The 22239-nt window shown below is 41.9% G+C and overlaps 1 protein-coding gene across 1 annotated transcript; it reads right to left on the bottom strand.

Moving 5' to 3' along the window:
* Window positions 1-356: 356 nt before the first annotated feature.
* CRNKL1 (crooked neck pre-mRNA splicing factor 1) lies at window positions 357-22158 on the bottom strand. The gene is made up of 14 exons (XM_066623812.1): window positions 22081-22158; window positions 16543-16695; window positions 15342-15433; window positions 14983-15141; window positions 14325-14491; window positions 13617-13795; window positions 11977-12147; window positions 9233-9424; window positions 8721-8780; window positions 6845-6925; window positions 5664-5903; window positions 5288-5389; window positions 3209-3457; window positions 357-600 (listed from the first exon to the last, which is right to left on the bottom strand). The coding sequence occupies exons 1-14, from the start codon at window positions 22126-22128 to the stop codon at window positions 436-438; spliced, it is 2058 nt and encodes a 685-aa protein (XP_066479909.1). The 5' UTR covers window positions 22129-22158; the 3' UTR covers window positions 357-435.
* Between the last annotated feature and the right edge of the window lie 81 nt (window positions 22159-22239).

Raw genomic sequence — 22239 nt, 5'->3', positions numbered from 1 at the left:
TCCTTTTTTCTCCTGTATGTAGACATTACTAAGACAGAAGAGGATTCTTTTCTGTGACCCTAAGTTGCCTCAGATACACTTTGTGAATACTTGCTTCAGCAGAGTAGAAAAGCCTTCAAAAAGCATTTTATGGCAGCAGAGACTCAGCTCACTGGAGGTGTCAGGTGTCACTTAATACCTAGGAATTTATAAAATCAGCACAGACAGAAACATGATTAAAAATCTTTGTATACGTAATGAAATGTTCCTAGCTATGCACATAGTCTGTTAATTCTTTTCAAACAGTCAAATGCAGCATATGTCACATTTTCTTCCAACTCCTCTGAATAGCAGCATGATCTTTCCCATTCCAACCATTAACTTTTAAAAAATATTTATTGTGTACAAGAGCAAATATACAGTACATACAAAAGAAAGTGGAATAAAAAGACAACCTTAGGGACTACTTTCATCAATGTCCTTGTCTGGATCTCTCTCTGGGTTATCGTCTTGTTGCTGCTTTTTCCAGAGTTTAGCCATTGCAAGAAGTTTGAGATTGGGCTGATTGGCAGCATCCTCTGGGAAAATGTAATCATAATATTCTTCCCAGCCAGCATCAGACTAGAAAGAAAAAAGTGAACATAATCAAAAACCTAACTTTATACGTCCCCATTTTACTTCACATATTTCCCCAATTCTCCTGGTGTTTTCAAACAACTTTTATGGCAAATTGATGTTTAGCAGATAATTTACAACAGGCATTAAAGGCAGTGAAATTAAAGGCCACTTTAGACGATAGATTAGAGCAGTGGTTCCCAAACTTTTTCAACTGACGGCTCCCTTAACCTACTGGGCCATTGGCCGTGGTGCCCCATTAGGGCTACAATCCTATACATTGTACAGGGTGTTGGTTTTTTCACAAGGATTCTGCAGCTCCCCAGGGAGTTCTCTCTCACAGTTTGGTAACAACAGGATTAGGGAGTTGCATGTTTGAATGCTTCTTCCACCACATTCTGAAAAAGCTGCACACAGAAAACTAGCACATGAGAAGGAAACGTGCTAGTCAGGTGATTCAAGTGTGAGTTACAAAAACGTTTTTTGCTGACTTGTGTACACTCAAGTCACCTACCTCAATGACTCCAGCACTGACTTGAGCTCAAGGTCACTGACTTGGAAATGAGTCCTGATGAGTGCAGTCTCATGTTTGTCTGGATGTGCTTGCTTACTTTTTTTGTGGTGTGAAAGACCTCTTGGGGATCTCATTCAGGCTGGGCGAGCAGCAGGGAAGTTTCAGTCAAGTGGCAGGGAAGGGTCAAGTTTTGCATGGAGCAGGACAGAGAGGGATAGAGGCAGGAGTGGGTGCTCTTATCCATCTCTGAAGGAACCAGTGATCATTGGACAAAGGTTTTTGCCCTGGATGAGTGAGGGGAGAAAGGGGGGCAGTTCCTAGCCATCCAGAAGAAATGGTATGGCTCCAGCAGGCTCACTGAATGACTGGCTGCAATGCGACTACTTCCGAGTAGAGCTGCAAAGGATTGGCATGAACCTCCTTCCGCTCACCTCTTCTGTCCCTGCTCTCACACAGCCCATCCCACACCCTCCCACCTGGCCAGGCTCAGGCACCTCCCAGTCTCTGTTGCTCCATGCTCTGGAGAGCCAGTTGCTCCTTCTGAAGGTGTGATATGAACCTTTGTGGGGAGGAGGTTTTGTGACTGGGGTTCATCAAGAACCGATCAGCACTTTCTACACTGCTGTCTTCACTTGAAGAACAGCAGAGCTTTTGTTTACCAATAAGATGGGGCCCGCAACAGAGTGTTAAATTAAATCCGGATAAGACAGAGGCTCTCCTGGTTCGGAAATCCTCGATGCAGGTGCTGGATTATTGGCTTGCTCTGAATGGGGTTGCACTCCCTCTGAAGGAGCAGGTCCGCAGCTTGGGGGTCCACCTGGACTTACAGCTGCTCCTGGATTCCCAGGTGGTGGCTGCGCCAGCTGCAGCCGTACTTGGATCATGCAGACCTGGCCACAGTGATCCATGCTATGGTGACATCGAGGTTAGATTATTGTAACGCGCTTTATGTGGGGCTGGCCCTGAAGACGGTTCGGAAACTGCAATTAGTGCAGAATGTGGCGGCACGTGTGGTCACTGGAGCTAGGCGGTTTGACTCTGTCAGTCCACTTCTCCGGGGGCTACATTGGCTGCCTATTCGTTTCCGGGCCCAATTCAAGGTGCTGGTTTTGACCTTTAAAACCCTATACTGCTCTGGGCCAGGGTATCTTAGAGATCGCCTACTCCTGTACAATCCGGCTCGTCCTCTCAGGTCATCAGAGAAGGTCTTTTTACAAGTGCCGCCGCCTAAGGAGGTACGTGGGGCGGCGGCAAGAAACAGGGCCTTCTCAGTAGTGGCACCAACGTTAAGGAACTCCCTTCCCCTTGACTTGAGAATGGCTCCCTCTCTTGAGACTTTTCGGCGAGGCCTGAAGACTCTGCTGTGTAAACAAGCCTTCTGATTTCATGGCCTTTTAAACATTTTTTATACATCTTTTAGTTGTTTTTTACAGGCCTGATTCCTCTAAGAACTGCTGTTTTATGCTCTTTTTTATTCTTTTATCTGACTACTGTTTTTATGGTTTCTGTTAATGTGTTTTTAATACGTTTTTATCTGTTATTAAATTATGTTTTAATCTGTTTTTAATATGTTGTAAGCCGCCCTGGGTCCCTTTAGGGAAAAGGGCGGGATACAAATAAAGTTTATTATTATTATTATTATTATTATTAAATGTTAACTCCCCCCCACACACACCCACTCACCCCCCAGGAGCTCTGTTTTTTCCATGGAGCCAGACCTGACACATGTAACAAAAAGATTCCTGACTCAGGTCACATAGAGTCCTGCAAACACCCTGGACGAGTCCCCATGACCACCCATTAAGACTCATGCACAAGTTGAGTCAAAGGGGGCAGGAATTCAAGACTTGACTCAAGTCTAATTGTGGTGGATTTGCATATCTTACATAAACAGTAGTGATTGTCTGTTGCCTAATTTAAAAAAGAATGATTGCACAGTGGGGAACACTGCAGATTGTTACACTTCCCACTTCTGGTACATTGTTAATGTGTCCAACCTCACTCTGTTCCAACTTATTTGACTATTCCAATACTGCACTGGGTACTTATGGATAGCCACCACCAATTACAGAAAGCTGGACCTTCAGTTTCTGCTCTTACCCCATCTTCAGCTTGAAGTTTTCTCCTCTTCTTGACTTTCTCTGGCATCAGTTTGTCTACCCTTTCTTTGCTGGATTCTGTTCCAAACTCCTCTTCAAAGTTTCTCCAGGATTCCAGAAGCATAAGTCTCTCCTCTTTCTCCTCACAGTTTCTCATTGTTTTATTGGCCTCCTCATATACTTGTCGGCATCGTGGCACACTGTCTTCTTTCCCCCCTGAGAGTTCAAACTGAGCAAAACTGATCCACACCTAGAGCAAAACAGGCCCATTTCAGATTACAATACATGGCAAATATGTGCAATGAAGTAACAGATTGTCTAGGGGACTGGTTTGTGGGTCCAAGATTTATGCAGACTGTTCTGCAGTTGTATGTACGGTAATGAATTTTCTCAGAAATAAAGAATTGTAAACAGTACATAAGAACCCCTCTGGATCAGGCAAAGTTCCGTCTCAACCAGCTTCCTGTATCTCACAGTGGCCCACCAAATGCTTCAGGGAGCAACATAAGACACACATTCATTGCCTGCCAGAACAGTCAAGACTATTTCACATCTGGGCCTCTATATTTATATCTCAGAGTAAGAGGAATTCAAAGAGCACTGGAGGTAATTCAGAACAGATTTCAAACTGCATTTAACCTTTAGAGCTGTAATGAGCTGCTCTTTTTTTGTTAAAAAAAGCATTGCATTAAATTATTTATGGCTCTTGATAAATGCTAACAACAATGGGAGAAGAAGATGACATGGACATCTCTAAAAAGTGCTCAATAAAATAACTTTGAAAAAAGCAGGAAAGGCAAGAGATTATAGGGAGAGCTAACAGCAGATCTTCTAAAAAAGGACTTGCAGAATAGAAGTGCTTTCAGGAGACATTTAAAAACAAGGAAGGGAGAACAACGAAGATACATGGAGGAGTGAGCTGGCTGCTATGGAGTCAGCTACAGCAAAGTGCCTACTAGCTTGAGAGATGAAAGTGGGTTGTGTCTAAACACATACCAAACTAAAGGTCATGAAGCAGAATTTCAAAATAGTCAGGCCCAGACTAAGGGGGGGGGGGTCATGCTCAAGAAATGGAAATCTAAATTTCTCATTAACTATTCTTGCAAGCTCTGAAATATCAGTTTCACTCAAATTCAGTACAAAGCCATACATTCAATTTCAGTTATATATTAAATTGAAAGACTCACAGCCCAAATCCTACTTAAACCTCTCCACCCCCCCGCCCACTGATGCAGGTGCACCACTGGAGGGGGTGGGGGTGGTGGTTCTGGAGGTCACCTCCAGGTATGTGAACATTTGTTTTTTTTGTCTGGGAGTAAGCCCAAACATTGCCCCTCTGGGTCTATTCGGACCTGTGCCAGCTACTTTGCAGGCACAAGTTCAAGTGGACTCAGGAAGGCAGATCATAGGATATGAGGATAGAATAGGAACAAGGATCTCAGCCTTGATTTGCCCCCCTCCCTGCCCCAGTCCCTGCCACTTTCCACCCCCTCCTCTACTGACTTACTGGTACAAGAGGTCATTGACAGGCTGCTGGTGTGCAACCACTCACTGCTTCTGGGAGTAGCCCAGCTACACTGAACAGCGTGTCGCCATTTGCAGCAGCTGTAAAGGACACTGCACTGCTGGAATATTAGTTCAGGCAGCACAAGGCCCCCACAGGATTGGACCATTAGAAGTTGTTTCTTGAAAACATCTGTTTTTTTAAAAATTAGAGTGAAGCCAACAAGTAGTTGGCTCTCTAAGAAGGGAATTGGCTCCCTAGTCATGAAGATGGATCAATTTGAGTGGCGTACAATAGGGTTGCTGTCAACCACACTGGGTTCCACTTGGGATCCAATGAGGCCCTTTGGTCTTATGCCTGGCATCCCCAGCCTACAGAGTTCAGGACCATGAGTTTCTGTAGCATTTTTAAAAAAAGTTTTACCTAACTAAACCTGTGCACTTGCTTTGGTAATGTGGCCTCAAGTGCAGTCTTGCCACCTTCTCTTCTATGTCTATTTAAATATCCAATAGCACAACAGTAATCTGTGCCACTGCACCTGGAAAGAAATTAGAACTGGTGTTGACAGGCACATACCTTGACATGCTGGGTTCGCTGGAGCAATCGCCGATAAAGATTTCTTGTGTTTTCATATTCTTCTTGTTCAATTTCAAAGTCAATGTAAGATTTCCAAAGAACCTAGGAAAAGAGAAAACATACCAATCTGTAAAATGCACAATAGTTATTATGAAGTGATTATTATGAGTAATCTCCATAAATGTTCACCTAATGTAGCAAAACTAACATACAGAGAAAACAGGTCTATGCTACAGAGCAGCTGTAGCAGAAGAAAGGCTGCTGCACATTGATGTCTGCAGTAGCTTCACATTAGCAGAACACAATGTATTCCCTTATGACAGTCAAATACATGCTGCATGGCATAGTACAATCAACAGAAAAGATCTCCACCTACCTCTGGCATGTCTAATCGTGGCTGACCAATAGCCAACTCATAGATAGCTCTGGATCTGTCAATGTCACCAAGGATAGTTTCTAATTCAGCAAATTTGATCCAAGATGTGCAATTTTCAGGTGCAAACTCCAGGAACTTCTCATATAGTTTCCGGCAACGATCAAACTCCCGCAGCTGCAACTCTAATTCAATGTAGCCTTTAAAGAGTTTGTTCTTTGGACATTTACCTATGGATGTTCCCTGTAAAGAACACAACTTTCTGAAGAACATTCATTGACCATACAGTGTTAAAGAAATTAAAATCAGACTTTAAAACTGCAGTGACTAAACCTCCAAGGTCAAATCCTCACTCCCACTTTTGACCTCTCCATTTTCACATGTTAAGGTGCTTCCATGACATCCCTCTCACACTATAAAAGGACTACCATATTCTGAGAATTCCAACTGCAAACATTGGGGAGGGGGGGCAGCATCAGGAAAAGAAAGGAAAAAATCTTGGGCCTTCTGCACATATGCTAAGTGGACTATAAAACTTCATCCGATACAGGAAGAAGCACATGGGAGAAACTGACAAAGTTTCTGGAGATGTGATGCAGAGACAGAACTGGCCTCAAACACAGACAATCGACTCTAGTGTCAGTGGTGATGATACAACAGTCCTTATGTGAAAAAGCCAGTTTGCAGTTGCGTACCCCAGGTGGTTATTAGGCCTGGTTGGTCCCCCTTACTGAATTTGATTACAGCAGCAAAACTAAGAGGAAATAATCCCATAGGGCCAATTTATCAGGAAGGAACTGGTCTGAAGCTTTCATTCAGGCACCAGGTCAATTGTTTCCTAGGGACAAATGCAAACAGCTACTGATAGAAGGATCTCTGTGGCCTTGTGAAATGAAGCACTGCACTTAATTCTAATGTTGCCTATTTCAGTAGTCATGCCTACTAACCATTTGGGTCACAGATGCTTTTAGTAACTGTATTAAGCCACAGGGTTGGAGAAACGTGGCTGAGTGAAACAACATAATTGCTACTAACTCCAACTATTTCTCAGTGTACAAATGCAGATCAGCAGGCACTTTGAAGATATTCATTACTAGAGGAAATCAGACAAAAAAAGTTTGATCACCACCAGCACAGCCCCTGTAAACAGAAAGAATTTGGATTACAAGCCAGGTTTTACTTACCAGTGCTCGTCTGGCAAACTGAAGATTTTTCTGTCTTATTTCAAATTGAGCATACAGCAGCCATATTTTGGCAAAGGTAAACTGAAATGTAATAGCATAAAGATCTTGCTCAGGACTTCAGTTTGCTGAGTTTAAAAAAACAATGCTTCCTATCAAAGAATGTAAGTTACAACTAGAGTGTCATGAAGGTGATTGGTTATCTCCTATTTCGTGATTGCCAAATTCAGTACTGAGGGGTTTACAGCTCCATTGCAGTATTGTAGCCAATACTGGAAACATATCTTCTGTGTGTCTAATTCTTTTAAAAACCATCTTATGGATTTCCTACCAAAAGAATCATATTATATACTACTTTTCAGCAAGAACGGCTGCCCAGAACGGTTCCTGAAGATAAAGTCAGGTTTATAGAAATTGATCTCACACTGACAGGTTTGGAATACTGGTGATGTAATGAAATTGCATTAGGTGGCTCTTGGCTTTGTGCTTCTGAAAGGTGGTGGCAGTAGTGGGAAAGGCAGGTCAGATGCTTTCAGTCCTCTCCAAAGTCCACCATCTGTTCCTGTTGCCACTCCTGCTGCTGCTGAGTTGATGAACTGAAAAGCTCCCAGAATTTTGAACTGCCAGAGGCAATTCTTCCTTCCAGTCCTCTTGTTGGCATTACTGCCTCACCAGGCCAACAGCAGTAGCTATAAGGAACCAGTCCTACTCCCTGAAATAGACTGACAACTGAACCACCAAATTTTTTTAAGTATCTGCGTGGCAAGTTTCTTCATGTAGATATTTACTTATAATTTCCCTGTGGTTCCTATAGCAGTATTTTTTTCTGGTTTCCCCACTGCTCCATTGCAAAGATACTGCTAAAAACTCTGCCCAACATATACAAACCAAGAACATTTATTGCACACAACTGAATTCTCTGCATTGTGGTAGCTGTGAGGACAAGAGGGGAAAAACTGCCACTAACATTTACAGTTGATATCTCATCCTTTGATCAGTTACTGTTTACACTCCATACCCTTGTTTTTTCCACAAAATATTCATATGGGATTTCTCTTGAATGCTCAAAATACTTCAAAAGTCAGCATATCAATAATCTTGACAATATTCCTTTAAAGTACACCAGAATTTTTATCCCCATTCTACAGAAGGAGGACAAAGACTGAAGAAGGGTGACTTGTCGAAGGTCACAAGCTGAGCAGCTAAAGCTTTTAAACTGATGACGGATTTCATTCGCAGTGGGATAATTCCATGTTCACAGTGGAGGTCATATCCGAACCACAAACTTCTCTTAACCCCTTCCTACTTTTACTTCTTTTTTGCTCTTTAAATCACACTAAAATTGTGAATTTACTCCACAGCACTTATTCATCTGGACACGTTAATTTTGTCAGTTAATTTTTTTTCCAACGCCGGCTCTAGGGCCCAAATCCTAACCAACTTTCCAGCACTGGCATAGCTGTGCCAATGGGATGTGTGCTGCATCCTGCATTTGGGTGGCATTCACAGAGGCTTCCTCAAAGTAAGGGAATGTTTTGTTCATTGCCCTTATGTTGATGCTGGAATGTGGGTTAGGATTGCACCCTAAGAATCTAAGATTGGCAAGGTCACAATGCTGGAGATCAACTTCTTCACTGTTTTATCACAAATTCCTCTCCATAATGTCTAGGTGACTACCATGTGATTAGAACATCCACACACACACTCCCAAGAAGCACGGAATCACACCACAGGGAAGTGGCTCTCAGATTGGGGGGGGGGAGTTGAAGGGTGACTTTTTTAAAATGTTTAAAAAACACTTTTGGAGGGAAAAATTGGTTACTGCTGGGAAAGTGAGGGACCGGAATGTTAATAAAGCAAGTTCTACTAGAATTCATACCTTTTTGTGAGGAATGAGTTCAACACACGCTTGATACACTTGCCTTGTCCTCTCTGGATCCTGAAAAGCAAGACATAAGCAATTTTTTGCTACATACTCAGAACAAAGGCTTCCAAATTAATTACAACTGAAGATGCCCTTGCCAAAAAAAAAGAAAAAAAAAGTCTTTCTTCTTATGGCAATTACACCATCTTCTCAAACTTGTGTGTGGCAATTCAAATGTGTAATTCAAAAGTGTAGTTTTTATACTTACAGGTTTCCACTGAATTATTATGAAATTGCTAACTGGGCTATTTTATACTTGGATGAGCCATCTAGTTGCATATCCAAGAGCATATATTTGGGCAGATGCAGGACAATGCATAAGTTCAGTTTATAGCATGTTAGCAGCAATGCCAGGCATAGTTTAATCTTAAACTGCTTACTGACATAGCAGTTTGTAGATTACTAGGAAACTATTGTTACCCAGATAACCCAAGGAAAGAAAAAGTTCAGGAATTACTGTATTTTACCTTTGCTTCTAGCTCTTCATATAGTGCATAATTGATCCACAGATAGATGTACCTCTTCCAGTGCCTCTTTTCCTGAATAGGAGGAACATTAGCAATGGCTCTTTCATAAACTTCACGTACAGCGTCAGGATCTGCATCGCTTTCCACAAGCCGCAAGTAATCAAACCAGGCATCATAATTATGTGGATTTGCCTTTCAAGAAAGACCCAAAAAAGCTTCAGAAAGACAGGCATAGCATAGGTGCTCCTTTTGTTTCTACTTGAAACTATGAAAAATGCCAGTAATTATGAAAAAGCCTCTGCTTTTACTCTAACAACATATTTTAGCATTCAGTTAAATAGTATAGAATAACTTAATTATCCATGGATTTTTCACCTGCGGCTTTATCTCAAAGTGATGAGAGGGCCCTTTAAAGAGAAAGTCTTTTAACAACAGCATCCTTAATGTGAGAGAGGGCAGCCACCTGACAATCCATCAATCATTCTCCAGGCACTTAGAACAGCTTCACTCCAAGGCAAGCAACCCTCCCTTCGCCCTGAACATGTGAAAGAAATACAATCACTTTGCATTTTTTCCCAGCCCTGCACTCTGGGTGAAGGGAGTGGTTGCTGGCTGGGAGTGAAGTCTTTCTAAGCGCCTGGAGAGAGACTGATTAATAGATTGTCTGCCTAATGACTCTATTTTACATCACAAAGTTCAGGAAGGCTGTTTTTAAATCGCCTAACAAAGGGATACTGTTTTTAAAATGAATTTGCTTTAATGTGAATTTTGCCAATCAAGTGGGTTTTGGGAACAGAAACCTTGAAAATAAGGAGACTCAACCTGTATCCCAATTCTGTCATACTGAGCAACTAAAGCAGGGGTGTCAAATATTTATCCGGCGCTCAGGGTCTCAGCTGCTCAGTAGTGCTGAGGTGTTACTGCTGAAAAGCAACTTACATGAAAATGGGGACCCTCATATCTTGACATATGATCAAGATTTGGTATTTTCTCTTCTGTCATTTGCAGCTAATGAATTTTTTTGTGAGAACAAAGGGCTGATTTCTGGCCATCAGCTGCTTAATGATGTCACTTTCCGCTTAATGACATCACTTCCAGCCCTCAGCAAGCACTGAGTGAATGCTAACTTCGGCCCTCTGTATAAAATGAGTTTGACACCCCTGAACTAAAGCTTTTAAAATGATGAAAGATTTCATTATCAGTGAGACAATTCCAGTGAATGCACAGGCAGTTACTAAAGTCTGAGAGGATAATACATATATAAACAGAACCCAGAGTGCTATGTGCTACGTATACACACACATGCTATAGATTGCCTGTGCCATGCTTATCTTAGTTGTGTCAAGCAAAGCTGGATTCTTCTGTATGTATGCAGATAAAGTGCATCTGCTCTATTTACAGATCCAGCCTATTTATACACGGATTTTTTATACACGGATTTGACTCAACACGAATGGCCCCTGCAAATGAGAAAGAATGTGCTGATCCCTGGAGAAGGGGAAAAATGCATCCCTTTAAAATCAGTTTTAAAAACTGAACAGTCCTTTAACAACAGCCTACTTAATGAGAGAGAGAGAGGGCAGCAGGCTAACCATCAATCCTTCTCTCTCCTGCGGACCCCTCCCTTCCCCCAGCACGTGAAAGAAAGGTGATCATTTTGCATTGGTGAAAGGAGGGGCTGAGTGAAGTGCTGATGGATTGTCTTCTTAATGACTCTTATCTTAGAGTCAAAAGGTCAGCAAGGCTGTTTTTCAATCACTGGAGCAAAGAAACTTTGTTTTTTTAATTGATTTGCTATAGTTCGTTTTTTAAATCCACGTGAATATTTGGAATGGAACCCACGGGAATAATTAGTCTCAACGTGTATTTTGTTCTTCATAATTTATTCCAGAATGTTTATTCTTTCTCCAAATTTATTCTGCTTCTACCTATATAGAAGACCCACAGCCCAATCCTGAGTTGCCTGGGGCGCCCAGCTTTGTCGGGTGGGCTACTACATACTACTACTACTACTACTACTACTACTACGCGCCTTGGACTACTGCAGGCAGCGCCTCAGGAGGAGGAGACTTTTGTCCCCTTCTCCCGGGTAAGGGAAACAGCCCTGCAATGGGGCTACTCACTTTAGGTAAGGAAGTTCATGTAGAGCGCTGAGCCCTAGACAAACGGACAGGATCTGGTGGAGCGGAGCTTCACCGGACCCGCCTCTCTGCCTCCCCGCTCCCTCCCCTTAGCACACCTCCTGCCCACCCCCTCTCCACCCCCCTCCTTCCCATCACACCTCCCCCCTGCCCCCCCTTACCATGCCGCGGCTCGGTGGTCCATGAGATCACTGAGCGGGGAGGCTGGGCACCTGCCCCACACTACCCTGGCACTAGCCCAGCGCTAGCCAGTGCTGGACTAGCATGGGTGGTAGCTCGGCGGTAACTGTCGCTGATGTGCCTTATGGCACGTTTACAACAGTGCACACAGGCACTGCCGAGCTCAGGATTGAGCTCCTGATTGCAGGATTGCAGGTACTGAAACCCTGGCTTCTAGAAATTATTGTGAGCCTCCTTTGGCTTTGGAGCTTTTATAAAACATTGGCTGCACAAATTAAAGACTATCTTTGTAGTTATTAAGGCTACACGCATTTTTCTTTTAAAATAAAAGCTGAAATTCTCTGAGAGTTGACTTCTGTGTCGAGTCTTGGGTTTCTGTGGAACTGTAGCCTGCCCATAGCCCATCTCTACAACAGCACTCACCTTCACTTCTTCTTCATACTGGAATCTCCGCTTGCTGACAATAATGTCCTCAATGCCTCTGCGGTCCCCAAACTTCTTCTCAAAAATTGTGTAGTTTTTGAAGAGTTCCTGAGCCTCATGCTTTGGAATTCTGTCCAGGGCATATTTGTAGATTACTCTCACCCTTTCAAACTGAAAAAAGAAATACCTTAGAAAACCCGATAATGTACAGTTTCACTTTACCGATATTTAGCTGTGTTCTCTCTATGCTATATTTTCACTTGCTCCATAGTTTTCTGTTTGCCACTTTTCTCTTTGTAAGAACACAAAGAAAGAACACATGCTTTTCATATAAGAGGACCCAGGTTCAATCCAGTTAAAGGACAGGTAGCAGGTGTTAGAAAAGACCCTGGATGCTTGAGACCCTGCTGAACCAGTATGAGTTGACCAGATCATTAACCAGTAATCTGACTCTCAATAAAAGCATTTCATGTACAAGCTGAAAAACCCAAGTCATTCACCTATTTGTTATTAAATTAAGAACTACAAGATACCCAATATGTTATATCTCATATATAAGGGCAACAGGTGCTATCTGATAACCATCATATCAAGAACTGAAACAAACTTCTTTTTTGGCTCAAATATTTATATCTCTCAATTTTGTAACACTAGCTGACCCGACACAATTTTTGTTTTTTATTTTATTTGTTTAAGAACATTTATAAGCTACCAGTTCATTAACCTTCCAGTTAATGAACAAAAAAGCACAGGCCAATTTACCTGGATGTCTGCTGCACTGAAATCTATAGGTCTGATGGCTAATACATGTATAGTTAGGTCAGGGGTGTTAAGCATCAATTTTAGTTAGAACCCAGCTTTACAAAATTTACACAAATTAAAGTTAAAAAATACTCAGTTTAACATTGACTTCAGCGAGACCAAGGGCCCAATCCTATCCAACTTTCTAGCGTTGATGAAGCCATGCCAATGGGGCACATGCTGCAACCTGCGGTGGGGGGAGCAGTCATGGAGGCCTCTTCAAGGTAAGGGAATATTTGTTCCCTTATCTTGAGGCTGCATCAGAAATAGAAAGTTAGAAAGGACTGGGGTCTAAAACAGCTTAATTCTAAATATTATGATTTAACTTTTGCGTTGACTGCAGCCTTAACTTTACAGAAGACAAGGAAAGAAATCCTGTCACTTTCAGTAAGACAATTTTAATGTAGTATTGTTTTACACTGAAAGGTGGAATATAAGTTTTCAACACAAATATTCTGTTTTTCCCTCTCCCCAACTGTTCTCCGCTCTGAGATACTGGAAAAGGCAAGAAAGAAAAAAAAAGTCTTTCTCATTTAAGTATACTTGGTAAAGTTATTTCACAGAAGATAGAAAGGTAAAACGTAATAAACACACAATCCTGATAACCAGAGAAGTGTGAAATTATTTTCCCACTGCTCTTCAAAATTCAGGACATCGCTCAGCCCATAATAGCAGCTAATACACCTATACATAGCAAACCAAAACCTATGGCAGGAAGTGTTTTGGCTGTGAGAGTTTCAAATCAACCGTGGGCTGGGAAAGGAAGGTTTTTTTCACTGACAGCTAGGACCACATCTGCACTTGCAAGATGAGAACTTTATTAACAGACAACATTTTACCTCTTTCTGGTTCTCTTCAAATTTGGCAAAAGCGACAAACAGATGCTCATTCATGAGCTCTTCTCCAAAGAATTCTACTGCTCTCTCAAAGACTTTCCTTGCATGAACAAAATAACTGTGCTTTTCTTCAAAACGGGCATATTTGATCCAGTTTTTAACATCAGGATGCACAATAACAAGTAAATCACATTAAGGAATTCAAAATATTATCTTTTCTATTTTAACCTTTTAAAAGACCACATGCTATTACAACCCTATGGAAGAACACAGAAAGATTGTATACAGTGAACATGAAAGGAGACAAAGACAGAAAAAATGTAATGCCCATAGGAGCATGGATACAGTTCTTCAATGTCACCAAGATTAGTAAATACAAAAATACGTCATTCATTTCTAAAAATACAACCATGACAAAGCATTGGATACATCCCTTCCCCAGCACACTTTGCTGCACATGGGGCCTGATGTGGAAAGAAATCTGCAACACAGAAGCCTACTTCTACATATGCTTTAATATCAATGCATTACTATAATGTGCTTGTGAGCAGATTGCCACCATTTTAAAAGGTAATAACGTTCCACTCAGCTCAACAAGTAGAGGTAGGTTGCTTATAAGTGAAATTTAAAAAAATTAAATGTAAATGAAACAAAATGTACAAAGCATCGCCAAAGCATTTGGTTGAAACTGAAGTGCCCTTCAAAGGATATATCGTTCATAGATAGAGCGCGCTCTGTCCACCTCCTTGTATCGGAGCTCAAAGTTAATGTAGGAATGCCAAGATTGTTCTTCTGGCTGCCATTCCATCCAGCGCTCAAACACCTGGCGAGCTCCAGCAACATTTCCCAACATTTCTTCCATATAGGTATATTTGTACCTGTTCAAATAAAAGGAGTGCAACAAAACATTAACACAGCCAGCCAGAATAACAAACAAGAATGTTGTCAAAGGAAATTACCATAAGGCAATTTCCATGTAAATGGAAATTGAATCATATATGCTGTCTATAGCTGATATACCTGCACCTAATGTCTCTAGCACATGAGAGTCTAGATTCTTGCTCTGAAACCTAGGGATATCTCAATGCAAGAAAATCAACCATCAAATGCTATTCAATATTCACAAGAAGTCACAAATCCTTCTCAAAAAATCTACAATGTTCCGACAACCACAAGGAACCCATTTTTGATACTTATCACTTACAGTGCTCAGACAGACTTAAAAAAAAAAAGATATATTTATGCTGCAAACTTATATATGCTTACCTGGAAATAAGTCCCACTGAATGCAATAAGACCTACTTCTGAACAGACACACATAGCATTGTGCTGTTACTGTTTGACAAATGGCAAAACATGTTCAGCTTACCAGAACTGGTTGACCCTTGGTAGTGTAGTGATAGCACGATCCCAGATATTTCGGGCATGATTGACTTGGCGGTTCTTCATTTCCATCTCGGCATACTTCAGCCATAGAGTGACGTTTCGGTAGTCCACATCCAGAGCACGTTCGTAGATGGAGCGAGCCCTTAGAGCAAAACATTGTTGAAATAAATGTGTGCGCAATGAGGGAACTAAGGACATTTACAGCCCAATCCTATCCACACTTTCCTGGGAGTAAGCCCCGTTGACGCTAATGGGATTTACTTTTGAGTAGACATGCATAGGATTGGGCTGTTAGTTGTTCATATAGCTGATGATGTTACAAGGGTGGCTCTCAACAATTACCTTTGTATTTCTTTGAGACTTTCCTCCCATTGTGCGTACTTGATCCAGTTACTGATAACCGTCCGATTTTTTCTTATATTGTCTTCAAAAGTCTATGGGGAAAGTTAAGAGTTTACTTTTAAAAAGTAAAGAGCAACTCTTCTTTATAACCAAAAGGAGGTGCATAAGGAATCCGACATTCTATGTGAAGGGATTCAACTAGAAAAATGAAAGCTTCAGTTCAGCAAGTTAAATCCCACTGAACATAATAATGCCTGCTACTGAGAAGACAAGCATTGGATTGCACTGTAAATCTTAACAGCATGAAATGGCACTTCAACAGTTCAATCTTTTGCAGAGTTTGATATGTCTCAATTCTTTATGAAATTGGATTACATGTTACTAAGTTAATCAGATATGCTTAGTGAATTACTCTTTGCATTTTTGATTAGTGTGAAGGCTGCAACTTTTTTCCCTTGGATACAAAGCTGGAAATTGTTTGTGCCTTTACTTTCTCTTCTATATTGCTACACAGTGTATGCAGGACCGACTTTGAGCATTACTTGAAAGTAGCAACTTTTGCAGAATCTGAGCACTCAAGATTGAGCCTGTGACCATCAGTATTTCTTAGACTAAATCCATGTTGACGGTTGATGGCACTGGGTCCTGACTTCAAAGGCCTGGTCTCAGCACATCTTTTTTAATCATCAAGGATATAAATAGCCACAACAACCTAATAAGAACTTGGTTGAGGATGGGTGAGGAGAAGGAGGAGATGTTATTTTCAGTAGGGATAGAAACAGCCCTAATAATAAAATAAAAATACAAATTACATTATTGTAAACTGTCTTGGGAATCCTTCTGGGTTGAAAGGCAGGACAGAATTCAAACAAACAAATAAGTGAAACATATCTACACTCCATGACTGGTAAGAGAGATGGTACAGAAGAGTGGTTAAGATATCTGCAACTAAGCTGCAAATCAGGAAGTTATTGGTTGAAAATCTTGCTTCTGCCATGAATTTACCAGGTGATCCGAGTAAATCATTAGCTCTCAGCCTTACTCTCCCCATTTGAAATATGGGGATAATATACTTACAAGGTTGTTATAAGGATTATAAGACAGTGTGCATGAAATGCTTTGAACATTTTATACTTCTAAAAATAAATCTTCAGCATTATGCTGTTAGCAATGCATTATGTTTACTATGTACAGTACTCACTTTTCTTTTTCGAAGCTTGTAATCATTTAGCTCTTCTTCATCTGTGATCTTCTGCTGAGGTGGTGGTGGAAGAAGCTCAAGTTCCCTTTCTTTTGCTTCTCTTAAAAGTTGCTCTGCTGTGATCTGTACTTCTGCTGGGGCTTTGTTCTTCACCTGGGAGTGGGGAACAAACCAACAATTTATTATAGCTATATTTTAGAAATTCCCTTGATACTGGGGCCCCCCATATCCACAGACTCTGTATCTGCGGATTCACTTATCTATGGATCGGATCTGGGGGGGGCCCCCAACATGCCCCCAACCTTGTAACGTTTCACACAGGTTTGCCTAATCAACACCATTGCTTTGGGAAAATTAATCTGCTAACTTTGTTACACTGGTAGCAAACAAATACTGTATACAAAAGTTTTTGAAGTAGGTATACGAATACATTTTTAAGTCATGGCTCCCACTCACCCCACAATTCTAGAAACTGTTTAGAATATTGACAGCTAGAAAGTTTCTAGCTACCTTTACAAGACTACTGTTTCCAAGAAAGGAGAGACATGAGACCAGTTGACAGCTGCAGTACAATAGATATGACTACTGACAGCCCAGTCCTGAGCTCCTGTGGCACACAGCTTTGGTGGCACCGAAAATGGCTGCCACCGGATCCTGTGCGCCACGGGCTACCGTGGGCGGCACCTTAGGAGAAGGGGACTTCCAAATTTGATTCCAATCATCCATTGATATATTATATCCAAAATTTTTTGCCCAACGCACCATTGCATCTTTAACGATCTCATCTTCCATTCTCATCTCCAGGAGAAAACTGTACATTTTTCTTATATACTTCCCCTCATCAATCAAAAATATTTTATCAAAACTTATATCTTCTTCATATAGACCTATTTTTTGGTCTTCTCATAATCTTGTTCTTATTTGCATTTCATTCCACCAGTCCAGCTTTATTCCTTTCTCTTCTAACTCAGACTTACTTAAAATCTCTCCTTTATTATTCAGCAAGTCACTGTATGGTTTACTTTGATCTTTTTTAATCCAGTTCGGATTGGTTGCTATTTCGAGAGGTTTTATCCATCTAGATAAATCTGGAATACGAATATTAAGATAACTAAAGCAGTGACTTTTAAAGAGAACTTGTATAAAATGTTTTATAGATGGTATTTAACACCAGAGAAGTTAGCAAAAATGTACTCTGGGTTATCAAATAAGTGTTGGAAATGTAATGAGCTAGAAGGAACTTTTTATCATATGTGGTGGACATGCGAAAAAGCAAAGAAATACTGGAAGATGATACATAAAGTGTTGCAAGAGATACTGCATTGTGTATTACCATTCAAACCAGAAATATTCCTCCTAAATGTGACATCAGAAATTAAAGACCAACCTAAGAAACACCTTATTGTAAATATTGTTACAGCGGCAAGAATATTGTTTGCACAAAAATGGAAATCTATAGATGTACCAACTAAGGAAGATTTAATAGATAAAATCTATGAAGTAGCAGAAATGGAAGTTTTAACAGAAAGAATGAAAGAGAGAGATTTAGATAGAGTAAGAAAATATTGGAAGTTTTTTATGATTGGGTAGATAAATCTAGTTAGATAAAATTGAGTGTTTCATAAAAATTAATTTTTTTATATTCATAAATATGCAAACCTTTGTATTGATGATTATTGTGTTTTTTTGAGTTAATTGAATGATGTATGTTGGAATCTGGGGCCAACCCTTATGTGTAACTTGTGTCGTACCCTACCCAAAGTTAAGCCTATTTCCTTTCCTGTATCTGTAATGAATGAATAAAATATATTGGGGAAAAAAAAGAAAAAAAAAAGGAGAAGGGGACTTGTCCCCTTCTCCCGGGTAAGGAAGAGTAAGGTTTGGGGCTACCAAACCAACCAAAAGGTCGGTGGTAGGGTAAAGGCGTTCCCGTAGGGCGCCAAGCCCCACATGAACGGACAGGACCTGCCTCCCTCCCTCACCCTGGCACACCTCCTGCCTCCCCTCTCCTCGGCATGCCTCCTCCCCACCCCACAGCTTGACAGTCCATGCGACCATCGAGCGGCAGAGGCCGAACGCCCACCCGGCACTAGCCCAGTGCCGGCCAGCACTGGGCTAGCATGGGTACTGGCCCGGTGGTAAGGCTCATGAACGTGCCTTACGGCACACCTGCGACAGTGCGCGCTGGCGGTAAGCCCAGTGCACACTATTTAGGATTGGGCTCCGAATATGCAATTATTTATACTCATGCACTCATTCCACCTAATTTGCATTAGTGCGAAAGATTTGGATAATATGAAAATTATGCATTCTACTTCAACCAGTTAATAAATTCTCCCATTCGAGAATAACTACCACTTCCCACAAAAAAACAACAACAAACAAACAGGGAAAATCCATGCTTCTACCAATTTTTACCAGCCTAATTCTGTACCGACTTAGGCCCATTTAGATCCATGCCCAACTGTGCATAGCTTACAGCCTTAGTATGACAGAAGTTACTAACGTGCATTATTGTGCAACTAGTATCAGTGCAACGATTTCATCAACCTTTAGTAACAATATTATACAGTCACGCAATTGTGTGCATGGTCTGTATACATCAAGCCATCTACCACTTCCAGAGATTGTTTCTTCCTGTGGTTATTACATAACATTTGACAGTCTTGGTTCTTGTCACTTAATAACCCCTGCTCCCAGGATTGTTCATATTTCAGAAGCTCTGTCCATAACAGCAGAACATTCTTTACAGAGGAAAACCATACTGTTATTTTGCATAAGAAACAAAATCCCAAATAATTTTGCTTGAAAGATAACATAGTCACTGCTTGGACAGACTGAATTAAGCCATTTCCGCCCAATGTTGCATATACACAACAGAAATCAAAAGTGTACCCCTGTGGCCTGGCAGAAATAGGTTAAACATTTTCAACCAATTAAGTGTAATCTAAACCACATTGTGCACTTTTGAGGTAATAAAGTCAGGCACAAAACTCCTCTCTGCATTTAATAAATAATATAACTGAAAAAGTGTGATTAGATACCCATTATTTGTGTATGTACTTGCTGTCCAACTCATTTTGCACAGCGGAAAGTGAATGGTTGGACAATCTATAATTTGGTAGATAAAGAGGTAGCAGCCATACTCCCAACAAACAAGAAAAATCAATGAGTATGTCAACTTCCCTTTCTAATCTTGTTGACAAGAAGCAAAGGGTGCCAGGGATCTTGCTCCTTCTCAGAGGTGTGTAGGAAACTTTCCCCAGCCACAGCTTTGTTCACCCCTTGCAAGGAAAGCTGCATCTGAAGAATTCCTTCTTCTCCACACAAGAGCTTTAGCCTACAATCCTATCCACACTTTCCTGGGAGTAAACCCCATTGACTACCATGTCACTTATTTCTGAGTAGATAAACACAGGACTGGGCTCTAAGCCGGATTCTCTCCAAGATTCTCAGAAGAAGTCAACAGGACTTTCTCAGAAGCAGGCACATGCGGAAGGAACTGTAGCCTGATCATGAACTTCTTACTCAGATGCAAGCACTGATTCTTTGCACACTTATTAGGGGATAAGCTCAGGGTGACCAGATGCAAAGGGGGACAGAGTGCTTAAATAAGTATTTATCAAACTGTGGGTCAGGACCTATTAGGTGGGTCATGAGCCAATTTTAGGTAGATTTCAGTTTCAGAAATTTCAATTCATTTCAATATTTTAATTTTCATATATGAGACATGACCATGGTATGTGACTGCATTTGGTGAAATGCTACAGACCTGCACTTTCAACAGGCTACTATCAGTGTTTCGCAAACTGTGGGTCAGGACCCACTAGGTGGGTTGCCATTCATTTCAATATTTTATTTTTAATATGATAGACTTGATGCTTCCTTGGTATGTGACTGCATTTGGGAAATGTTACAGAACTGTACTTTTAACAGGCACTTATAGATATGCTTTTAACAATGATAGTCAATGGAACTCACTCCTAGGTAAGTGCGGGTAGGATTGCAACCTAGGATTGTTAAAAAATGTTCCTGCTTGATTATGTCACTTCCAGTCATGACATCACTTCTGGTGGGTCCTGACAGATTCACATTCTAAAAGGTGGGTCCTGGTGCTAAAAAATGTGTAGTAGTAGTAGTAGTAGTAGTATTAGTAGGCAACCTTCAGTCTCAAAAGACTATGGTATCGCGCTCTGAATGGTGGTTCTGGAACAGCGTCTAGTGTGGTTGAAAAGGCCAATTCGGGAGTGACAATCCCTTCCACACTGGGAGTAAGTGCAGTCTGTCCCTGGTCTGTCTCCCTGGCTATGGGCCTTCCTTCTTTGCCTCTTAGCCTCAGACTGTTGGCCAAGTGTCTCTTCAAACTGGGAAAGGCCATGCTGCACAGCCTGCCTCCAAGCGGCCGCTCAGAGGCCAGGGTTTCCCACTTGTTGAGGTCCACTCCTAAGGCCTTCAGATCTCTCTTGCCAATGTCCTTGTATCGCAGCTGGGGTCTACCCACACTATACTATGTATAAGCTTTTAGCAATGATAGTAAATAGGACTTACTCCTGGGTAAGTGTGGGTAGTATTGCAGCCTAGAATTATTAAAACTTTTCCTGCTTGATGACATCACTTCCGGTCATGACATCACTTTTAATGGGTCCTGACAGATTCTAAAAAGTGGGTCCCAGTGCTAAAAGTTTGAGAACCACTCCCCTTACTAGGGAACAAGCCCAGGGTGACCAGATTCAAAGGGGGACAGACTGCCTATATACCTTTAACCCAGATGGGGGACAGATGTCATAATTGCAAAAGAGGACAAGGCACCCCAAAAAGTAGAAGAATGGAGGCCATAGCACAATAAAAGCTAAAAACATTCATATATGGATTTCATGCCGTTAATTAAAACACTATATTATTATTAAATTTTAAAGGATATTATCTATGATTTATTATGTATGACTTACAGCCCACTCCTATGCCTGCCTATTCAGAAGTAGGTTCCATTAGAGTCAACGGGGCTTCCTCCCAAGTAAGTGTGGATGGGATTGCAGCCTCAGAGCCCAACCCTAGGCATGTCTACTCAGAAGTAATTCCATTCTACTCAGTGGGGCTTACTCCCAGGAAAGCGTAGATAAAATTGCAGCCTCAGAGCCGCACCCTATGCGTGTCTACTCAGAAGTAAGTCCCACTAGAGTCAATGGGGCTCCCTCCCAGGTAAGTGGGGAGCTGTTATTCCTTCCTCTGCGCTGCCTGCTCACAGGGGAAGGAGGCACGGAAGTTCTTTTGCAGGCTCACAAAGAGGGCGGGTCCGGGAAAAGGAGGACGCCTGGCCACCCGGGGAAGGCCCAGTGGGGCCTGCAGGCAGCGAGAGCGCCCCGTCCCTCCGAGGCCAGCCCTCCTGAAGCCCTTCGTCACCACTCCGGAGAGGCTCCTGAGGAGGCAGAGCCTCACTGAGGGAGCTGCCAGCTCCAGTGGTCAGCCACAGGGACGGGGGGGGGGGTCACCGCTCCCTCCCCCCTTCTCTCCACGGGCCGCTGTTCCTTCCCTTCCCACCTTCGCCACTTTAGGAATTCGTTGCTTCCCAGCCGCCGTAGACGCCATCTTGCCGGCCGTTCCAAGCCGATCTACGAAGCCCCGCCCCTTCTTTGGCGTGACCTTCAGCCTCCCAGCTTGCAGCGCGCGACGGAACGGCGCCTGCGGCGTTGCCATAGT

Source organism: Tiliqua scincoides, chromosome 4 (assembly GCF_035046505.1).
Source record: "Tiliqua scincoides isolate rTilSci1 chromosome 4, rTilSci1.hap2, whole genome shotgun sequence".
NCBI classification, from domain to species: Eukaryota; Metazoa; Chordata; class Lepidosauria; order Squamata; family Scincidae; genus Tiliqua; species Tiliqua scincoides.
This window is presented reverse-complemented; position numbering and strand designations above follow the sequence as displayed.

Coding starts and splice junctions, on each gene's coding strand:
- CRNKL1 (XM_066623812.1), bottom strand. CDS start 22,128: ATGGCGTCTACGGCGGCTGGGAAGCAACGAATTCCTAAAGTGGCGAAG. Junction 14,492..14,982: donor CCAAGGGTCAACCAGTTCTG/GTAAGCTGAACA, acceptor TTATTTGAACAG/GTACAAATATACCTATATGG. Junction 5,904..6,844: donor AGTTTGCCAGACGAGCACTG/GTAAGTAAAACC, acceptor TGTTCTTTACAG/GGAACATCCATAGGTAAATG.